The following is a 22,822-nucleotide window of genomic DNA, read 5'->3' on the forward strand; positions in this document are numbered from 1 at the left end:
TATGAGTTAGATCCTATGTTTATGGAGATCTTGTTTTGGTGAGTGGTGATCAAGACGGAGGTAGTGGTGTTATGGAACGATGTGATGGGTGTGGATGATGTTTTCATGTTCTTTTAGTGAGGACAAGACCAACCTATATATATTTAATTTGTTTTTTTTATTAGATTAATAATAAACAAACAAAAAAATAAAAATAAAAGGTAATACATATGTCAAAGGACGAAAAAACAACAAAGATATTATAAACATGGTTAGACTTATAAAAGAAAAACATAACTTCAACCTCGAGCGGCCATGACCCACGGTCGCGGTCGGTCGTGCACCCGGACTTTCATGGACAGAGCCGCACCTGAGGGCTGAGGCGGGAACTTTAGCCCGGGCCCACTTCTCTGAACAGCGTACTACCCTTTTTCTACGATAGAGCAACGCACCACTCGGATTTCACGGTATTTTCCTTCCGATTTCACAGAGCGAGAATTGCGCAGACTGCCGAGGGTTTTTCTTTTTTGGCGATGGTGGTATCGTCGACTTCTTCAGCTTTTGAGTCATCGTCGTCCTCTTCTTCTTCGTCTTCGTCTATGGAGAATTTCAGTAATCTTCCTATCATGTCGCTCCGGAGCAAAATTGTCGAGAAGATAATGGAGAATCGCGTCACTCTGATCGTCGGTGAAACCGGCTGCGGTAAAATTACTTCAACTGTTGTGTAGTTTGTTGATGTTGCTTTTTCAATCATCTAAAGTTGTTGGATAAAGATATCAGCGAGTCAGTGACTCACTGGACTTTAGAAAAGACTTTAGCTTGCCCTTTAATATCGAGCATAACCTACTACTCGTCAACTTAAGTTAATCGTATGAGGTTTTACTCAAACTTTTTGAGTTCTCCAACTACGCGAGGGTTTACAATGCACGTCTAAATAGAAGTGCAAAGGGGTTAAAAATCTAACAATATCCACATCTGCAATTTTCGTCTGAAGCCTAGTTTGCTGTGATACGTTGATATGTATTTTGTAATTTTATTTATACCGATTACCTTGGATTTTGATAATGAAGGTAAGAGCTCCCAAGTTCCTCAGTTTTTACTAGAAGCAAATATCGAGCCGATAATATGCACACAACCAAGAAGATTCGCTGTGGTGGCAGTTGCAAAAATGGTGGCCAAAGCTCGAAATTGTACAACAGGGGGTGAGGTTGGATATCACATTGGTCATTCCAAGGTTATCTCCTCAAGGTACTCACATCATATTTTCATATTTTCAAACATCTTTCTCTTACTCTTTAAGGGATTCTGATTTTCATGCCAACGAGTCCTTCATAATCTCTAAACTTTCAATCCCGATCTTACAGCTCTAAGATCATCTTTAAAACTGCTGGAGTCTTATTGGAGGAAATGCGAGAAAAAGGCATGAACGCTTTGAAGTATAAGGTTATTATTCTCGATGAAGTTCATGAACGTTCTGTTGAATCGGATCTTGTTCTCGTATGTGTAAAACAGTTTCTGATAAAGAATAGCTCATTAAGGTCAGCTTTTTTTTGTGGGTTTAAAAGCTTTAACTGGTTTAGGTAACATGACAATACATTGTAGCATTTTCCAGGGTTGTATTGATGTCTGCAACTGCTGATATTTCAAGATACAAAGATTACTTTAAAGATCTTGGAAGAGGTGAAAGGGTTGAAGTTTTAGGTATCCCCAGTTCCAGTCAGCATACCCTTTATCAACGTAGAGTTTCATATCTTGAACAGGTAGTTTTATTATTCTGAATCAAGTTTTTGTTTTGGACAATTATAATTAGTGTTTCATCTTTTTTCAGGTGGTTGAACTTTTGGAAATGGATTCAGAAACACCTCTGACATTAAAATACTGTTCAGGATCAAGTCCATCAAGTGAAGCAACAATGAACGAAGATGTGCACAAGCTTATACACAATCTAGTGTTACATATTCACAAAACCGAATCAGACATGGAGAAAAGCATTCTGATATTCCTTCCAACTTACTACTCCTTAGAACAACAATGGCTTTCTTTAAGTCGTTTCAGCAGTGCTTTCAAAATCCACATCTTACATAGCAGCATTGACACAGAGCAAGCTCTTAATGCAATGAGAATCTGGAAGTCACATCGCAAGGTTATATTAGCAACAAACATTGCAGAATCTTCTGTAACAATACCAAAAGTCGCATATGTCATTGATTCTTGTAGATCATTACAAGTCTTCTGGGATGCTAATAGAAAAACCGAATCCTCAGAGATCGTTTGGGTGTCCGAATCTCAGGTAATTAGGGTTTCACAATTCACAGTTTCACTTAACCTTTGCTTTTTTGGGAAATGACATGATTACCCTTTTTTATATAGGCTGAGCAGCGTAGGGGAAGAACAGGGCGGACTTGTGATGGTGAAGTTTATCGACTTGTGACAGAACCATTTTTTGGGCAGTTAGAGAAATACGAGACTCCAGCTATATTGAAATTATCATTAAGACAACAAGTGCTTCTTACAGCTTGTGCTGAATCAAGAACCATAAATGATCCAAAACGTATAATTTAATAGTCATAAACTGAATTTTCTAAATACTATATTTACTATTTTCATATCTAATTTTTTTTTTTTTTAAAAAGTGTTGTTGCAAAAAGTTATGGATCCACCAAAACCGGGAGTTGTTGAAGATGCATTGGATTTGTTAGTTCACATTTGTGCTTTGGAGACAACATCTCCTAGAGGGCGTTATGAGCCAACTTTCTATGGAAGATTGCTTTCGAGTTTTTCATTATCATTTGATGCTTCAATGCTTATACTTATATTTGGAGAAGCTGGAATGTTACATGAAGGGATTATAATGGGTATCCTCATGGATACTCAGCCTTTACCAATCATTCGTCCCTTTGGTCAAGAAGCATTGGTAATATGAATATGATTATTATTATTATTATTATTGATCAACACTTATTTCTTTTAGCTTCTAATCTTCCAAGATTATTACATTTACAGTTTTCTAAGTTCACAGATGACTACTATAATCAAAACGGTAAAATCAATGGTTTGATGGGTAGGAAGGAAGTCATATACATGGCAAACTTTTGTGCTTTCCACTTCTGGCAACGTACTTTTAAGGTACATAATCACATGATTAATATTATTCTTTTTATATGTTTTGTATCTTAAATGGTTTAAATAATGACATTTATTTCTATTTTTTTTTTTTTTACCAAATTGAAGGATAAGTTTCGAATTGAACGATTGAAAAACGTGTTAAAGTTCAAAGAGACAACAGACATCCAAATTCCTCCATTAAAGATAGAAGAAGAATGGTGTTTATTCCACAATCTTGTCCAGTCATCACTCCAGCATGTTGCAAATATATGTAAAGATTCTTGAGATGTCAATTCAAGTCCTTTTTTTTTTTTTTTTATTATATAAAAGTGTAATGTTAATGTCGAGTATTTTTTAATTTTTTTCAGATGAGAGTGTTCTTAATTCTGTACATAGATTTCGTCCAAAGTTTCTAGCAACTTCCAGTGGTCTACCACCTTACACACCCTATGAACATAAGCATACATGTCTTCTCAATGTTGAATACAATGAAGATTCCGATACATTTCCCATAGAAGATGACATCAGCACTACTATTCATGAAACCAAAAAATGCATAGCTCTACCTTTTGTAGATGCACATGGATTTAACAAAAAAGAAGTCTCTTTCACATTGGCTAACTCAATAAAAGAGGTATTTCTTTTTTTTTTTTTTTTTTTTTTCTAACTTTACATGTGTTTCCATTATAAAAATTTATAGTTTTATGTTTGTAATGTGATGTAGATAAGGTCAAGATATCTGGAGGACATATCTGACAACCAAGAGATTTCAAATTCTTACAATAGTTCAGAAGTTTCTCAATGTAGATTTTTTCTCAATGGGACATGTAACAAGGGAAGCCTTTGTTTATATGCGCATTCATTAGAAGCTAAAAGACCAGTTTGTAAATTCTTCCTTTCGTTACAGGTATTAAACTAAATTAGATTTTTGGTCCCTGAATATATCTGAATCTGAATCTGAATCTGAATCTGAATCTGAATCTACAGGGTTGTAGAAATGGAAATACGTGTTATTTCTCTCACACTTCAGAGCAACCACGATCTTTACCAAATAATGAGAAAGGATTATGTGTTTCAGAAGATTTATCTACTGATGCTTCTATGCTTTTGAGTTTATTTCCTACTCCAGATGAAGGATGTGTTCTTTTATTCGATGATTTTGACATTCAATTCTCTGCAAATTTTGCACAGTTTTACAACGCGTCATCTATAATATGCACAACCTCTGCAGTTGAAACTTCAGTTGATCCGTATCTGAAAGATATAAGAATACATTGGGGACTCTCTCATCCACATGAAACCATTATTCCTAAATCTTCCAAAAACATGGGAATCCCATGGAAACAAGTCAAGTGCATGGTTTGGATTCCTAAATTTGGTAATGATGTAGAGAATATGGAAGAACAGAAAAGTCTTGTGAAGACTTTCTTTGACTATCTTTCCATTCGTATGTTGGGTGATGCTTTGCATCAAGTCCAAGTCATCCTTGTTATGAACAACCTTCGATTCGCTCAACTACAGGTATATATATTACTTACTATTATCAAACAACTAACTTTTTAAAGTTAAAACATAGAGTAAATTACACGAATGGTCCCTATGGTTTAGCGTAATTTGCGCATTTGGTCCCTAACTTTTTTTTTTCAACTCGGAAGGTCCCTATTGTTTGTTTTTGTTACGCGTTTGGTTTTTATCTTACCTAAAAAGATTATTTTGGTCTTGATTTTTTAATTTATATTAAATAAACACACCCCAAATCCACCCCCTCACTTTACCTTACCTACCCCACTATTTTTTCGTATTTAAATAATAGTCTTTTTAGGTAAGATAGGGACCAAACGCGTAACAAAAACAAATAGTAGGGACCAAACGCGTAACAAAAACAAACAGTAGGGACTTTCCGAGTTAAAAAAACAAGTTAGGGACCAAATGTGCAAACTACCCCAAACCATAAGGACTATTCGTGTAATTTACTCTAAAACATAAAATGAAAAACTGTTTTATGTATTTGTTGTAGGTTGAAAATGTTGGGAGGGAGAGTTTTTTTTACCTTAGAGAATCGTTTGGGTTTGATGAATACAGCTTTGGAAAGCTTTGTGATGGTGTGACTACTAAAAAGCCAATGTTGACATCAAAGGCAGTTGTGTATGCATTCGATTTGTGTCCTCCACCTAATGATATTCAGTTTGGGGATTTCGCATCACTTTTTCACAAGCAGCTACATAACATAAGTTAAGTTAGGAAAATGGTATATTATTGCTAATGCTAGGTTTTTAGGAATAGTAATTATAGGGTAAAGATTGAATGGGATGTGTGTTTATGGGAGCTAAATTAATGTATAACTACGTTCTATTCTGTTAGTGAAGCGATCGTTTTGGATTGTCTTGTGTTGATCTTATCCATAATTTAAATGGTGTAAAATATGTAATCTTTTAAAGTTTTTTTTAGATGATTTCACCCCAAAATGATGTGAAGTCGAAGAAGATTAGTAAAATATGCATTAGATATGAGAACTACTTGGACAACATTTAGCAATCTGTTTATTCAATTATGCAACACACTTGCTGATTTCTAGCCCATTTAGGGATTTTTTCGTTCGGTGAAATGTATTTTTTTGGCCCAAATATGGGAAAAAGCCTAATGGATTTTTAGAGATTTTGATTTTTTTTTGTATTATTATTATTATATAGTTTTAACCTAGGGAGAAGAAAAAAACCGAAAAAATGAACCGGAATCGGAACGAACTAGTTATTCAGTTCAGTTTTTGGTTCAATTAATTCCCTGTTTTTGGTTGTTGGTTCTCTGGTTCTCTCTCTCTCTCTCTCTGTTTTGGAACTATTTTTTATTTTTGTGTTTTTTTTCCTCAGCATTTTTTTTTAAAATTTTTTTTGTCTAACTTTGAACGGAATTTGTTAGGGAAATGGGTGGGTTACATAACTCTAAAAAAGGATTGTTAGGATATCTTCAACCCATCCCGAAACTCTGTTTTTTCTTTTATTTCTTCACATATTCTTTTCCAACCTTATTTTATTTCCACCTTTATTTTTGATTTTTGGAGATATGAATAGTATGTTCCCATATATGGAGGAATGGAATACTGTTCATATATCTAAAAATGGAGGTGAAATTTGGTTATTAATTTTAATTTCTCTCATTTTTATTTTATACATTTTTAGTTTATTTTATCTATTAATTATAGTTTAAATACAATATTTAATATTTATAATATCATGTTATAAACTAATTTATATTAATTAATCATAAATATAGAATTTAATATTTATTTACTGAATTCATATAAAAAATTAAATATATATTAAAAACTTGAAACACAATAATATAATTTATAAAATATAGTAAACAAATATGATCGTAATCTTAATATATTTATTATGAATGTAATCTTATTTATTTAATAATTATTTATAATAAAGTAATAATTAATTTATTATTTATAAACATTTTATTTATTATAATATAATTTGAAATATGTTTGTAATGAAAAAATATAATATATATCTGTTAAAATCTAATTAGTAGAGGGGTGTATTTGATAATATATATATAAGTTGTAAAAATGGAATATTCTAGGAATATATTTTTTGAAATAAAAAATAGGGTAGAAAATGAAGTAGGGTGGAGATGAAATACTATTTACTTTATTTTTTACTCAATTTATAAAGAAAAAATAAAGATGAGTTGGAGATAGACTTAGACTGTCAGCTTTTTCTTAGGATTGTTTATAATTTTTGCCAAACTTTGAACGACCATACCTCACTCATAGAAACTTGGAATAAGCTGATTTTTTCCATAGGTTGTAGCCCTTTATTTTGGCTATAATTTCAGCTAAAAAAACAGATGATTTGGTTAAGAAATTATTGCGTTACAGAGCTCTATTTAAGGCTGTATATATATTTTTGTATAGAAAAGTAAGTTATTTTATATTTCTTTGTAATCGTTAAATAAATTGCTAGATAATGAGAAAATGCTACCTCAAAATGCGAAAAATGAAAAAGTACTTTACAAGTTCGGTTCTTTGTGGTTTTGGAACAGAAAACCGGAAATGAATTGGTATTTTGGGTTCGGTTTTTGATTCACGATTTGGTTCGGATCGATTCCAGGACATATATCATCCATAGTTTAACCGATCATATTTAATAATATTATTTATTTATACTTTAAAATTGTGTTGAAGCATATGTCGATAGGAGTCACATTGTTCACCCACTTCATTTTGACCCGTACCATATCTTTAGTCATTTTTATCAAGTGGCTCCGTTAGCAATTAGGTTGGGAGACACTCTCCCCAGCCTTAGCACCATTATTGTTTTTTAATGTAAAATTGACCCATATCACAGCCACATGGGATTTTCTTTACTGCAATAAGAATTGAAATGATTAGATTAGTATATACGAAGAACTTTTGTCTTATTATTCTATTATATGGTGATCAATCAGTTGTAAACAATGTAATATTATATCAAGTCTTAGTTTATGTGAATCAAATTTACTGAGTTTGAGTCCAATCATGAGTCAAACTTGAGATTGTAAGAATAAAAATCATACTCTTATCAACCATATTTGAAAGCTTAACATATAACAACATAAGTGTATTTTTATCGATTTATCTCAAATAACTATGGACTCTGTAAATAATGTGTAAATTTCGGGAGATAACTTTTTCTAATAAAAATAATTGTACTATTATCAACCATATTTGGAAGCTTAGCATATAAGAACATAATCGTATTTTTATCGTTTTATCTCAAAATAACCATATGGACTTGGTAAATAATGTGTAAATCTTGAGGAGATAACTTTTTCTAACAAAAAACTCAACAATATTTGAAAACTCACAAAGCTCGCGAATTTGCAAAATTTCGAAAATAAAACATGAAAATTTTGATTATATTCACAAGAATAAAAATAATCGGTTACGTCGAGAAAAACTACAAATTATGTTGAGATAAAAATTAACAGATCGATAGATTCTGAATAGTAATATGAATCAAAACAACAAAAGCAATGATCGGAATTGTGCTGAATGATTATAAATCAATGCCTTAGAAGAGCGCGATGAGAACTTCTCTGTAAAGGCAAAGTAGGGCAAATACAATTGATTCCCTAATACAGTGCATGAATGCACTTTAAATAGTTTAACCCTATAATTATTAAAAACCAGGTGGACAGGCCCAACCCATTACAAAATGGGCTATTTTAGCATACATTACAATTGACACAACACAAAATATCCCAACAATCCCCCCCATTGTGTCAATAATGAAGGAAATTCTTCAGCTCTGTTGATGCTTCTGAACCTTGAAAAGTTTTGGCATTAATCCGAACAAGGTATTGTGAATAGTGATGTATCACTTAATCATGTTTGCGAAGCATTTCTTATCAGCAACTTTGTTCGCCTTGCATTATTCTGTGACACCCACGATATAGTTCAGACATGAAGTGGAATAAAGATGCTTGTCAGGTAACAAGAATAAGCGCTTCTGAACATTCGTTCCATCTCTATTGCTTTGCTGAAAGTCCACACTCCAATTGTCCCTGAGGATTTTTCCAAGCTTCATCTTCGTGACATTATTCGTAGTTTCTTTTGGTTCCACGCAGGGTTTCTTTCGAAGTACTACAACAATCTCTACATCCATCTTACTAAACTCTTGGATGCAGGAGATTAACATCCTTTTTAGATGTGCCACGAGGGGTTCGAATTTCTGTTCATCCTTTAATAAGAGATGGAACAAGGAAATCCAGTCATATGGGTTAAGGCACGACAAGTCTACGAGTGTAAACTCAAAAACTGAACTTTTTGCACCACGGACAAATTTGAATTTAGAATTGATAAAGCTCTCCGTTTGAACTAGTCCAGTGATTTTCACAACTATAATTTTCTTTGAGCTCTAGGTTTGATACTAAGGCTTCCCGTGCTTGAGGTAGAAAGAGAAAAGTGAATGATTGATGTCGCAGTCTGTAGTGGGTGCTTTCTCAATTTTTTCAAAACAACGAAATAGGAACGCCTTTGGAGTAAATGGTAGATCAAGATGCGAATCCCAAATGTTCTCCAAATCAAACGAAGTAACTGTTGGATTAGTGTCTAAGTCCATAACTATTTTGGTATGTACTTGACCCGATGGTGCATGGTCCTTTTGGGTTGCCTTCACCAAAGCAACTTGATTGGAGAAATGAATAAAGAGAGAGAGGATAATATGATTTATTAATATGTTATAAGAATAATATATTAAAGGAGAAATCATATTTGTTTAATTAATATTGGTCAATAATTAATTAAGAATTAGTTTTGTGATCAAATGTAATTAATTAAACTAGAGGGGCTGAATTGTAATTATGTGATAGTTACAAAATAAGGTAAGGATTATCTTATATATATGGTGAACGAATTTGAGGTGTAAATCCCTTAGAATTCGAGTATGATAAGGATTCAAGGATTATCTTATTGGTTGCTTAATGGATAATCAACTAGATAAGGATAATGACTGAAACCCTATCTCTACACCTATATAAACACCCCTAGGGCCATGAATTCGTGAATCCCTTCCCGAGAGGTCCTAGATACGAATTCTAACCTCTCACCTCTCTCCTTATACCTTCTCCACTTGCTTATGGTGTTTGTGAGCCATTAGAGGAGTGACACTTGTGACTCTAAGCCTTCCAAAGTCAATACAAGGAGATTTGGGATTGTTATTGCTACATAACAATCAAGGTAACATTATAAACTCATTCTTATGTTAATATGATTATTTGAATACTAGAATTAGGGTTTATAGTCTTGGATTCAAAGCATGTACAATAGAGAAACCTAGATCCAAGCATTAGGGTTTGTATGAGCACATAGGATGTCTTATGACTAAAACCCATCAGTAACTGGCTCCAACCAGTAGGTACTTAGATTGTCGATAGCTTCGTTCATAATCCGCCCACAGTCCAGTGAGGGAAAAGAATCTTTTGAGTTTCCAATGTTACCTGTGCATCACGAGCATCAACTTCTCTCGTAATTCGTAGGTATTCATCAAGATCTTTATCGTGAGACTTTCGTTTGAGCTTTTCACCTTCATCCTCTTCATCATCGATCAACTTTCCTTTCCCTTTCGACCCTGAAGCTTCATTACCCTTCAAATCGTTTGGAGTCGGTTTCTGTTCTTGTTCACCAAAATCATAAACTAGTTTCTTGACTTCTCCCCTTGTTTCGAAAGCGAGCTAGACTCTGAAACACCTTTTAGACGATTAAGCATTGAGAAGACAGGTTTTAAGCTTATCAATCAGATGTTGGTGAATTAAGACCGTGAGTAGAGAATCATGAGTCTCGATGAGATTTCACAAGAATTGATTAATTTCTCCAACGCAACTTTTTATTACAACCTTTTTAGACTTAAGCTCATCGTTTTGCTGTTGTGCAAGCGAAAGTTGAACAGAAAGAACTTTGATCTTCTTAGTTTTCACCTCAAGTTTATCCAGAAGAGAATTCTCAATAACAAGGTCATCTTGAAGCTTAGCAAGCCGAGAAGCAATGAAAGATTGCAACTCATCATTATCAGCCTGAATTTCAGTGCGGACCTTCGAAAGAGCATAATTTTATGTTTGAAGAGTCGAGCCTATACTCGTAATGACCTTATTTGCAGCTTCAGTATTTTTGTCTGAGGATCATCGAAAATCCACCATAAACTCAGTAACATCATTCACTAGTTTTTCGAATTTTGTGGTCACCTCACGAAGAGTCTTATCGGAATATTCCACATCTTTAGTAGAGGCATCGAGACTTTTGGCATGCTCCTTTGTAAAGGTCTCGATTAAAGCTTTTACAAACTCATAGGAGTATTCAGTGCTTGACGAAGTTTTGGAAGACTCAAGTAGAGTATCCAAATTTTTGAAGAAGATATGAATTTTTGAAGTTTATTAAATATTATATACATACATACATATATATATATATATATATATATATAATGAGAACTTCGGTATTATCCGAAGGCTGAGTCACGCGAGTACGCCCAGCGTACTCAAGGCCTTGGCCTCGGATCGTCCACGTCGCACCCTATGCGAGCTATGTCACATCCCATCCGGAGTCCGAAGCAGTCGAGGATGCGCGCATGCGTGACGCACGGGTACGCCCCGCGTATGGAGGTGGTTCACACCCCCTATAAAAGGGATGCGAGGGTTCCGAAGAAAAGGGCCATTCTCTCTCATTTGCTCTTTCGTTTTTGCCTCATTTTCCGTGCCCGTGCTATCCCGAAGTCCCGGTCACATTGCTCAAGTCCCGAGGGTTGTTTGTGCTCCCGAGAATCCCGAGAAAATCCGCTTTCTCGAGTCGAAATTCTGTCTGGTTTTCGTCCAGCCTTCTCCGATCTTCCAAGTGAGTTCATACCCCTATAATTCACACTTTAAACGTTTTATAAGTACTTTTACATGCTTTTAAAGGGGTGGGGGTGGGGGGGGGGGGGGGAATACAAGTAAAACACTCGATTATTATTGTGTGTTATATAAAGTTTCATTATACGCTTTTTATCAACGGAATCATATGTGATTTATAACTATTATAGGGAAACTTTCATATGCAAATTATACCACGATAACGTTTTATCTTTTGAAACAAGAAATGATTTATGTATTTATGTAAATCAGACACTCTGCTTATACTATATTTATGTGTGTTGGTTTTAACACTACAAAAATTATACTTTTCATAACAAGTGAACACTTTCACTAGGAATTACTATACTAACGAAACACACTTTTAGAAAACTATAATAGGTATAGTTTTACGAGAATATTACGGACTTTTACATACATGGAAATACTATTTCAAGAATTTACTTTCATATACAAGAACAAACGAACATTTTCACACGTAAATCTGTTTTATACTAAGTTTTGTGAGACATTAAACTTCACGTATGCCCGAGTACACATTTCAAGTCTTGTATTATATGCCAGAATCCCTTGGAGGGGGAGCATGGTGTTTGTGTATAGATCTATACGGGATTGACAACCCCGCACCCTGACTGTTAGCTACAATATACCATTTGGGGTGACAAACATCAGAACATTCCAACGCCTGAAGAACATTGTGTATAGGCATTCCTTGTCAATAGCATGGTTATAAAACTCACCTAGAGTATTAAAACACATTGATTTACGGGGTTTTTCAGATGTAAATGAGGTTTTATACGTATATAAATTCATTTACTTTATGCATGAAAAACCCAATTGTGATATAAATTTGGAACTTCTAACCACTACTCATAGATGGGAAAACATCAACTTTTAAACATATATTGTTCTTGATTTAAGGCTATGTTTATACCAGTAGGAAATATGGGATTTTCTAGAGACTAACAAACAAAAACGAACCATTTCATTTTCATACAAATACTATTATTAAATGCTTATAAAACTCGCCAGCTTAAATGTTGATCTACTCTTTCAAAACTACTTGTATGTCCCAGGGACTCAGTAATTACATGTAGTAAACAACTTTTGAAGAAGGAACGCTGTGGCACTAGTTTAAATTCATATTTTGGCATCATATTGTAATTGGTTTTGAACATGTACTCTTTTAAGCAAAGTAAACTTTCAATTATATATATAATGGTTGTATTGCTTTCTTTACTATGTATTCATTTGTTACGTTACCACATGAAGTCATCCGTCCCCGAACGTTTCCGCCGTTCCGGTTTGGGGGTGTGACAATTACTAAAACCTATAAAGAATCATATATGTAAATCTAAAATCAACTTTAGGGAAAAATAAAGATCAAGATCCAACATCGACAATCGATGAAAACAATGAAGATGACAAGAATAGATCCAATAAAAGTGGAAAACCCTAATAACACTTCGATAGAAGAGTTGCGTATGGTTTATACAATCTTCTGCTCTGATACCAATTCTTGAGATAAGAATTAACAGATCGATAGATTCTGAACAGTAATATGAATCAAAACAACAAAAGCAATTATTGAAATATGTTGAATAATTATAAATCATTGCCTTAGAAGAACTCGATGAGAACTTCTCTGTAAAGGCAAAGTAGGACAAATACAATCGATTCTCTAATACGGTACATGCATGCACTTTAAATAATCTAACACTAGAATCATTAAAATCGAGTGGACAGGCCTAACCCATTACAAAGTGGACTATTCTAGCATACATTACAATTGACACAATAAAAAATATCCCAACAAATTCGTTAATATGTAAACATAGTAATGTGCATGAAAAATTTTCAAATTTAGTAATTGAACTTTTTTTTTTTTTTTTTTTTTTTTTTTTTTTTTTTTTTTTTTAGAATTGCTTATACATGCGCATCTTTTGTCCACAACAAAATTACTACCTTTTCTATTTGGTTGAGAGACAACTATTCGTCAACTTCTTATAGGCCGAAAGTGTTTTTGTTAAAATAGCCAACTATACACTCTTTTGAAATATCAAGATAGTGGTTGGTGGCATGATATTTTCGATATTTTATAGAATTATTTTATAAAAATTGTAGGGATCAATTCTCAATTTTTGTGTAAGTTATAAGTTATAACATTTAAAAATAAAATATTATATATTATTGTGGAGAATTAAAAATGCATTAAAGATCCACGATTGGTGCATTATAGAGGTTAGAGTTTGACTTTTAAATGGACAGAGTCAAAATTACTCAAAGTCCACCGCCAAACCACCTTTGAGTGAGATTGCCATTTGTCCCGTGATTTAATTATTTGTATACTTTTCACTCCAACGTTGTTTTGATAATAATCGTTTATACCATTTAACAGAATAACAGTATACAACGAATTTGTACATGTCAAGATAGGGAGGATTGATCCACCATCGATTTCTTTTTATGACTTTGACAAATAATTAGTTCATTATGTAAACTTATAAAAAACTTATATAATATTAAAGTAATAGTTCCTTTTAATAAGGGGATAATGACTTAGGAGTTAATAAGGTTTTCAGTTTGTTCGTCTTAGATCACTAAGGTTTTTTTGTGCGTATTAGATCAATATGGTTGTTATTACCGTTTAGAAATAGTCATTTGACCAGTTCTAACGGGTAAAAATGACTATTTCTAAACGGTAATAACAACCATATTGGTCTAATACGCAAAAAAAACCTTAGTGATCTAATACGGACAAACTGGAAACCTTATTACCCTCCTAAGTCATTAACCCTAATTTTAAAGACATTGAAAATATATGAGCATCAATAGTAAACTGCTTTGTTTAGAACTCGCGTCGTCCCATATAACCCGCTACTCCTCTATATGACGAAGCTCTTCATCTATAGTCGTCCCTTTGGGGACATCCGATAAAATTGGAACGATACAGAGAAGATTAGCATGGCCCATGCGCAATGATGACACACACAAATCGAGACAACATGTGGATTCTATGGTCAGATTGATCTTCTTGTTGATGTCTTCAACCATTTGTGACAAGTAAGAGTGATCTTTCTTTCTATAAAGTCTCCTTTAAGTTTTTTACTTTTCATGTCATTAAGTTTCATGCTTTATAAACTTCCGTGCATTTGTTGTATATAGTATGTATGTATTTGTTTATGTGCCGATTCTTTTATTCATTTTGCAACTTCAGTTTCTTAGTTTATGTTGTGGTTTTGCTTTTATAAAATAATTGATAATAGACATCCTATACAAGTCCCTGTTGGTTTTACATTTCCATTCGTTATCAAATGTAGACATTGATGAGAGGTATCAAAGTGAGATTTTGTTTTTGTACATATGGATGTGTTCATGTAAACATTTAAATGACAAAAAAGAAGTTATTGATAAAATGTTGCATATTTATGTAATGAAGATCATCAATCATATGAGTTTTTGGACTTAGAAGTTCTGCAAGGGTTGTGAAATAAGTTTAAATGGAAGTAACTATTTTCAATCAAACAAATCAGTCACATTGATTAGTAAGCATGTTTTCTAAATAATTAGAGTTAATGACTTAGGAGGGTAATAAGGTTTCCAGTTTGTCCGTATTAGGTCACTAAGATTTTTTTGTGCGTATTAGACTAATATGGTTGTTATTACCATTTAGAAATAGTCATTTTTATCCATTAAAACCGGTAAAAGGACCATTTCTAAACGGTAATAACAACCATATTGGTTTAATACGCACAAAAAAAATCTTAGTGACCTAATACGGACAAGCTGGAAACCTTATTACCCTCCTAAATCATTATCGATTTTATGAACTAACCATTTGAATAAGTTTTGGACGACTCTCACCATGAATTTTTATACAAAGCAAGTAGAGCTAAATGAGAGAGAGAGTTGTATTAATTTAGAGCATGCTTATAACGGAAAAACTAAAATACACAAGTGGACAATTAATATATAAAAATAGAATAGATGTAAATGCTGTTTTAGAGTTTAGGCTAGGTTTGGGCAACTGTCCATGTAAAGCAAAGCAAATACTCTTAATACCATATGAACTCATTAAACCAATGGTCATGTTATCCGTCTTACTTTTTCTTAATAAGGTGCCATTTTTATTAATTTAGTGTGAGAAATAGTAAAACTTTTGGTGTACACATGATTTAATGCAATTACTTTGTCATTTAATAAATAAATAAAATCACGTATCAACTAAAAACAAAAATAAAGAAGCTTTATAAATAAAAATGAAAAGTACTTTTTAATGTCTTTTCAGATAATAACTTATTTTTATCCAACTTTATTTTAAATCGAATAATAATATACTTTTTCTTATCTATGACTATTTACATTTTTGTTAATTTACATAATAATAAAAAACATCGTTCAAATTAAGGTATTTTAGAAATCGGTGTTTGTTTGATATAAAAAAGATAAAAAAACACATAATTATATATAATAAAAAGCAATCTTAATAAAGTTGTGTTTTTATAATTTGATCATGAAAATTTCTTATTTCACATTTTGGCCACCAATCACTTTCATATTTTGGCTACAAAAGTTTTTTTTTGTTAACACATTTGGTTATAGACTTTCGTACATTTGCAATTTTCTCTATTTTATTTTGTAGAATGACAATTTCCACCCTCTTCCACCCCTTTTGTGTTTGTTATAAAATTCTGCTGCTGTTATAAAAAGCAAATGTGTTGCGGCAGAAGTTTAAGCAAATTATTTGTGAAAACTGAACGTGTCTCATTTTCGATTGCATGTTCATTACAAATTATGAAAATCCATAGCAAAGAAATTATCATTTGTTGGTAGCTTAAAAACGAAAGTAGCATGCATTTTTGCATTACAAATGAAAATAACATGAATATCCTACCTTAAAAATGAAAATATCATGTTATTATTCGCTTAAAAACGAAAATAACATGTTATTTTTACCTTACAAATGAAAATAACGTACATATTTTGCCATAAAAATTAAAGCAGAATGCTATTTTTCGCTTAGTTTGAAAATAACATGTCATTGTTGGCTTAAAAATGAAAATACCATTCTATTTTTGCCTTACAAATTGAAGTAATAAAGCAACATGCTATTATTTCACTTATATTGAAAGTGACATGTTATAGTTGACTTAAAAATGAAAATTGTATGTTATTTTTTTCTTATAAATGATAGCACCATGCATATGTTGCCTTAAAAATTAAAGCAACATCCTATTTATCGCTTAATTACAGTAGCATGTTATTATTGGCTTAAAAATGAAAGTAGCATGCTATTTTTGTTTTACAAATTTAAGTAACATGCTATTTTGCCTTAAAAATGAATGTATCATGTTATTATTTAGCTTAAACTGAAAGCAACGTGCTATTGTTGGCTTAAAAACGAAAGTAGCATATTATTTTTTCATTATAAATAAAAGTAGCATGTGTATTTTGCCTTAAAAATTAAAGCAATATACTATTTTTGTCTTAAAAATGAAAGTAACATGTATTTATGCCTTAAAAGTGAAAATAACACACTATTGTTTTTGCCTAAATTGAAAGTAGCATGCTATTTTTTTCCTTGAAATGAAATTAGATGCATATTTTTCTTAAACTGATAGTAACATATTATTGTTGGCTTAAAGACAAAACGTATCATGCTATTTTTTCCTTCTAAATGAAAGTAACATGCATATTTTACGAAAATAACATGCTATTTTTCGCTTAAAAATGAAATTATCATGATATGTTGGCTTAAAAACAAAAGTAGCATGTTGTTACAAAAGAAAGTAGCATGTATATTTTGCCTTAAAAATTAAAGTAACATGTTATTTTTCCGGTTAAAATGAATGCTAATTTTCACTTTAAAATGAAATGACATTTTATTGTTGGCTTAAAATTGTGGCATGATATTTTCCTTCTACAAATTAAATTAAAGTAGCTTGTTATTGTTGGCTTAAAATTTAAAATAACATGCTATTTTTGCCTTGGGAAAGTAACATGCATATTTTATTTTAAATCAATACCGTAAAATTTGATTTCGGTAATACCAAAATGGCATTTACCGGAATTACCACATTCCAAAAATACAAATATTATATATAAATAACAAACTAACTTACCTTGAAACTTTTTTTTTTAAACGGCAAATCTAACCTACTCCTAAACTACACCTTAAATCCACCTATGTCCACGACGGGATTTGAACCCTCAACCTCAAGTAGGGAGGTTGACATACCACCCTGTGCTGTTCCTAAGACCTTAAAAACAGTAATTTAATTTTTTTTTTTAATAAATATTATAGTTTATAATTTTACAAAAATCATGAATATTTAGTAACTTAATTTAAAAAAGATATCTAAGTAGTAAGTACACAAACAAGGACTTTCCGCAACTCTCTCTTACTTGGAACCTACTGTTTGCTTTTTAGGCCACATCCAAAGGGCCAATTTGTAAATTCACCCTACGCCACCCTTTATTCTATTCATTCTTTCTTTAGTCACCTACCGGAGAGTTTAAACCACCACCACCAGCCCATCTTCTCCCCATATATATACCACCCTCCACCACGCCTCCACCACTCATCTCTCTGCCTGTACACATACAGAGAGAGAAACACATAGTGAAACGACATGAAGATGGGATCTGAGTTGACATACAGGCGGCACGAACCTCAACCCACGTCGGATTCTTACTCGCCGAAGCCCAACAAGCCATGGCTCGCTGTCACTCGCCTTGTTCGTTACATGCTCCGGGAACAACGCCTTGTGTTTGTCCTCGTCGGCATTGTCATTGCCACCTCCGTCTTCGCGATCCTTCCTTCCTCCACCAACACCAAAACCTCCACCCATGCCTACTCCGTCTCCGAATCGATCCAAATGACAAACCCGAGACGATCCGTTTACCCTACTGGATTCGAGTCGTCGTTCAGTATGGGCGGGAAGATTCCTTTAGGGCTGAAAAGGAAGGGGTTAAGGATTGTGGTGACGGGTGGTGCAGGTTTTGTCGGAAGTCATCTGGTTGATCGGTTGATTGCGAGGGGAGATAGTGTGATTGTTGTTGATAATTTCTTCACCGGGAATAAGGATAACGTAATGCATCATTTTGGGAACCCTAGATTTGAGCTAATTCGACACGATGTTGTTGAGCCCTTGCTCCTTGAAGTCGATCAGATCTATCACCTTGCTTGCCCTGCTTCCCCTGTTCACTACAAACACAATCCCGTCAAGACAATCATATCCTTCCTTATAACTAACTTCGATTAACCATTCATTTTATTACTAATTTTCTTTCCTTGATATCTTAATTTCTCAATTTTGATCTTTATTTCATCAACAGGTAGCGTAGCTTTAATCATTCATCCATGTTTGAGTATTACTAATTTTCTGTTCCTGAATAGGATCCTTAGTTGCAGTTTTGATTCTGATTTGATCACATGGGATCTTCATTCATTCATTCGTTCATTCATGTTTGATTGTTACTAATTTCCCTTTTGTGAATCCTTAATTCCAATTTCGTTCCTTCTCACAAAACGAACGTTGTGGGAACACTGAACATGCTAGGGTTGGCAAAGAGGATCGGAGCACGCTTCTTGCTAACAAGCACCAGTGAGGTATACGGTGATCCTCTTCAACATCCTCAAGTCGAAACCTACTGGGGCAACGTCAATCCTATCGGTCAGTTCTTTCTTTCTTTCTTCTTCTTCTTCTTCTTCTTCCTGTCGCCGACAAATGTGGATGAATTTGGTAGATTCCAACCACCATATGCGTTTGTAAATTTGTAATTAGATCTATCAAGTGGTCAATGTTTACATCAATCACCTTTTCCGGAAATTGTGATCTTAATTTGGGAAATTTGGGGGATCTGAGAAAAAAACAAACAAAGCAAACAAGATCTGAACAGGAAGTTGGTATTTGGAACTTTTTTTTTGACAGGTGTCCGAAGCTGCTACGATGAAGGAAAGCGAACTGCAGAAACGTTGACCATGGACTACCATAGAGGTGCTGGCGTCGAGGTCGGTTTTTTAATTTTTATTTTGAATTTTCTTTACATAAAATTTTAATATCGTGAAAACATCTACCAATCACAAAAACAATATAATGTTTGTTTTAAGAATTAAATGAAAATACATTGTATTTTTTTTTAAGTAGAGGCTTGATTTTTAAAGTTTTGGATAAACTAGTTGAAGTAAAATATTTTGTTAAACATAATTTATTTTTTAATATTATGACAAAAAAATATTTTTATAACTGAAATAAGATATTATTGGTGTAAAAATAATCCTAGAGTAACTAAGCCGTTATATTTTGTTCAAAGTGTTAGACTTGCTTTTAATCATTGTATTTTGTTCCCGTGAAATAAAATAAAAAGGAAAAGGACTTGTTATTTTTGTCAAAATTAAACGTTTATACGGTGAATTGTTCAATTAGATCTATGTCTTCATTATTAAACTATTGTGATTTTTTCTTTAAAAAAAAATTGTAACAGAATATCCTATCTATAACAAAAATATAAAAAAATACAATGTTTAAAATGTCAACTGACTGTTGACGTGTCATAGTGCAACTTTTTATTTTATTTTTTTGTTACAAACAACTTGAAAGTTAAAAAATTAATTTGTTTGGACACAAGTGTTTAGAGCCAAATTAAAAATTAAATGCGAAGTTAAAAAACCGCAAGGTGTTATTAATTCGAAAGTTGGTTTTGTGCAATGTATTGTAGGTACGGATTGCGAGGATATTCAATACATATGGTCCTCGGATGTGCATTGACGATGGACGTGTCGTTAGTAACTTTGTTGCTCAGGTGGGATTTTAGATATGCTGTTGTTAATTTATATTATATATATATTTTATGCTTCTATTTCTATTTCAAAGTGGATTCATATTCTATCACTTGCAACCATTTTATGATTCTAAACCATGGATGCAGGCACTAAGGAAAGAACCTCTCACTGTTTACGGAGATGGCAAGCAAACAAGAAGTTTCCAATATGTTTCTGATTTGGTTAGCAATGCATTTCTCTTCTTTTTCCTTCATATCTCTATATGTATCTCGCACTTGTATTTAATATCACATATGACAATTGTCATCATGAAAAATCAACCTTCTAATGAATTTGTTTGAATTGGATCCGAAGGTTGAAGGTCTAATACGACTAATGGAAGGAGAACATGTCGGACCTTTTAATCTTGGAAACCCCGGTGAATTCACCATGCTCGAACTCGCCCAGGTATATATACGTATATATCCTTTAATTATTTCCACTTTTTCAAAATCGGGTAAAAATGTGTAATGCTTTTAACGATTGTTAAATGCATAATGCTTTGGTCCCACAATTTTTTTTTTTTTTTTTTTTTTTTTTTTTTTTTTTTTTTTTATAAAATTTTGACAAGTTGTGATGGTCAACACAAACACAACAGGTGGTCCAGGAGACTATAGACTCGGAAGCGAAAATAGAATTCAGGGCAAACACGGAAGATGATCCCCACAAAAGAAAGCCAGATATTACAAAGGCTAAGGAGCTTCTAGGATGGAATCCGAAGGTCCCTCTCCGCAAGGGTCTCCCTTTGATGGTTTCTGATTTCAGGCAACGCATTTTTGGTGATCACAAGACCACCACCACCGCTACCTCAACATAGGTGATAGGTGGGGTGTTGTATACAGTAAAGCAGTTGTATTATGTTATGAGTCTTATGATTCCATTCTCGATTGTTTATTTTGAAATTATATACTATATATATATATATATATATATATATATATATATATATATATATATATATATATATATATATATATTGATTACCTTTTATTTGAATGGATGAGTTTTTAATTTTGTTGCAGCGTAAAATTTATATATTTCCTATTAAATCAAAATCTTTTTATCACATGTTATTATCTCCTTCGTTTGGACAAATGTTATTTTTTAATATTTTTGAATAAAATTTTTTCCATGTGTTATTATTTTCTTAATTAACATATGATATTTACACCTTACTTAATAATTGTTTTAATTGAAAATAGTCAATAAATTACAATATTAGTACTCATATATTATATTTAATATGTTTCCTTTTAAATTCCAAATTTAAATAAATTTTTGTTTAAACATTCATATTTAATTTTTTGTTTTACCCAACCCGTATAATATACGGGTCTCACAACAAAGTTTGTTAATAATTAGTGATTGGTTATATTTATATCATACTTCTACTTTCATAACCATAGTCATTATTGTTATATATGAAGATTTATCATAAAAACTGAATTTTTTTGGGAATATATACGTATGAACGGCCGTATCTGTAATATTATATTGGAAAAAACGTGTGTGGAATAATCTCTCTCTCTCTCTCTCTCTCTATCTATCTCTCTCTCTCTCTCACTCTTTCTTCCCCTTTGGTTCGACTGTGGGTATAGCCTATCACAAGATATTGGGAACCACTTAAATCTTTGTGTTTTGTGTACTTTTTTTTTTGTTTATGTTTTTTCTTGTATTCCTTAGATCTGTTTTATTTATCGTTTCTTCATACCTAATAGTTATAAGTTGGGAAATATGTGCTTTGTAAATTGATCAACAATATGCATTTTGAGAGAAACATGAGACAACACCATGAATATTTTATCAATATTTGGATGTGCCTCTGATCACCACTATGCTTTCTGAGACAATTATTGATCAAAATTCATCATCGCATTCTCATCAAATTAGTTTTAAACTTGGATTAGGGCATAAATATAAATACAGTTTCTTAATTTTTAATTGTTGGTATACATTTATTATTGTACGTAGACATGAAAAAATGAACAAAAATACCAGTCTCGAAAAAAGATTGAGAGCCAACTGGTCTAGAACGCGATGGAATCAAAAAAAGACTAGCCATGATTAGTCAGAAAGAAGACGGGACCTGTAACACCCGATTCAAGGTACTTTTCATTTTTGACCATTGGTGTGTAAATAGTTTGCAAATTTGATCCCTAAGGGGCATTATTGTCATTATCAGAAAAATAGGAGTACACTCGGCGTACTTCTCGTACGTTGGGCATACGCATCCAGGGGACCCTATTTAAGCAACATTATGACCCATTATCCCCTCATTTCTCATCCCACATTACCCTTTGAGCTTCATTTCGAAACCCTAGCCCATATAGAGAACATTTGACCCTCTTTGTGTGTGTTTTAGGTGTTGTTTGTTTTTCGAAGTGAAAATATCTGACGTCTGCGAACCAGCTCTGCAACTCTCTGTAGTAAAAGAGTTGGACCAAAAGGCTATAGCATTTAATAAAAAGTTTGTTTCTTTTTTTAACGTCTGCAAGCTGTTGTAGTAAGTTTAAGTAATGT

General features: G+C 32.8%; 2 protein-coding genes and 1 non-coding gene across 3 annotated transcripts; all 3 read left to right on the forward strand.

The window, feature by feature from the left end:
- Positions 1 to 274: 274 nt before the first annotated feature.
- Positions 275 to 5,469, forward strand: LOC145010847 (zinc finger (CCCH type) helicase family protein). The gene is made up of 13 exons (XM_078969397.1): positions 275 to 681; positions 1,050 to 1,227; positions 1,344 to 1,517; positions 1,592 to 1,739; positions 1,808 to 2,269; positions 2,350 to 2,530; positions 2,613 to 2,893; positions 2,983 to 3,105; positions 3,211 to 3,355; positions 3,453 to 3,718; positions 3,809 to 3,991; positions 4,072 to 4,605; positions 5,102 to 5,469. The coding sequence occupies exons 1-13, from the start codon at positions 513 to 515 to the stop codon at positions 5,318 to 5,320; spliced, it is 3,063 nt and encodes a 1,020-aa protein (XP_078825523.1). The 5' UTR covers positions 275 to 512; the 3' UTR covers positions 5,321 to 5,469.
- Positions 5,470 to 14,392: 8,923 nt separating this feature from the next.
- On the forward strand, positions 14,393 to 14,495 carry LOC145013766 (U6 spliceosomal RNA). Its single transcript, XR_013665285.1, has one exon. It is a non-coding gene; the product is annotated as a U6 spliceosomal RNA (small nuclear RNA).
- Positions 14,496 to 17,901: 3,406 nt separating this feature from the next.
- LOC145010731 (UDP-glucuronic acid decarboxylase 2-like) lies at positions 17,902 to 21,209 on the forward strand. Its single transcript, XM_078969251.1, has 7 exons — positions 17,902 to 18,718; positions 19,012 to 19,154; positions 19,413 to 19,492; positions 20,200 to 20,283; positions 20,410 to 20,484; positions 20,618 to 20,710; positions 20,901 to 21,209. Exons 1-7 carry the CDS (start codon positions 18,111 to 18,113, stop codon positions 21,117 to 21,119), a joined length of 1,302 nt encoding a protein of 433 aa, XP_078825377.1. The 5' UTR covers positions 17,902 to 18,110; the 3' UTR covers positions 21,120 to 21,209.
- Positions 21,210 to 22,822: the final 1,613 nt, after the last annotated feature.

The sequence above is a fragment of the Lactuca saligna genome, chromosome 8, assembly GCF_052625555.1.
Source record: "Lactuca saligna cultivar CGN05327 chromosome 8, ASM5262555v1, whole genome shotgun sequence".
In the NCBI taxonomy this organism is placed as follows: Eukaryota; Viridiplantae; Streptophyta; class Magnoliopsida; order Asterales; family Asteraceae; genus Lactuca; species Lactuca saligna.

What these genes read in the sequence shown, in the direction of transcription:
- LOC145010847 (XM_078969397.1), top strand. Translation starts at nt 513, where the DNA reads ATGGTGGTATCGTCGACTTCTTCAGCTTTTGAGTCATCGTCGTCCTCT. An exon ending in CGTCGGTGAAACCGGCTGCG is followed by an intron (nt 682 to 1,049) that starts GTAAAATTACTT and finishes TTGATAATGAAG; the next exon opens with GTAAGAGCTCCCAAGTTCCT. An exon ending in GAGTTTCATATCTTGAACAG is followed by an intron (nt 1,740 to 1,807) that starts GTAGTTTTATTA and finishes ATCTTTTTTCAG; the next exon opens with GTGGTTGAACTTTTGGAAAT.
- LOC145010731 (XM_078969251.1), top strand. Translation starts at nt 18,111, where the DNA reads ATGAAGATGGGATCTGAGTTGACATACAGGCGGCACGAACCTCAACCC. An exon ending in ATAGAGGTGCTGGCGTCGAG is followed by an intron (nt 19,493 to 20,199) that starts GTCGGTTTTTTA and finishes AATGTATTGTAG; the next exon opens with GTACGGATTGCGAGGATATT. An exon ending in TTAGTAACTTTGTTGCTCAG is followed by an intron (nt 20,284 to 20,409) that starts GTGGGATTTTAG and finishes CCATGGATGCAG; the next exon opens with GCACTAAGGAAAGAACCTCT.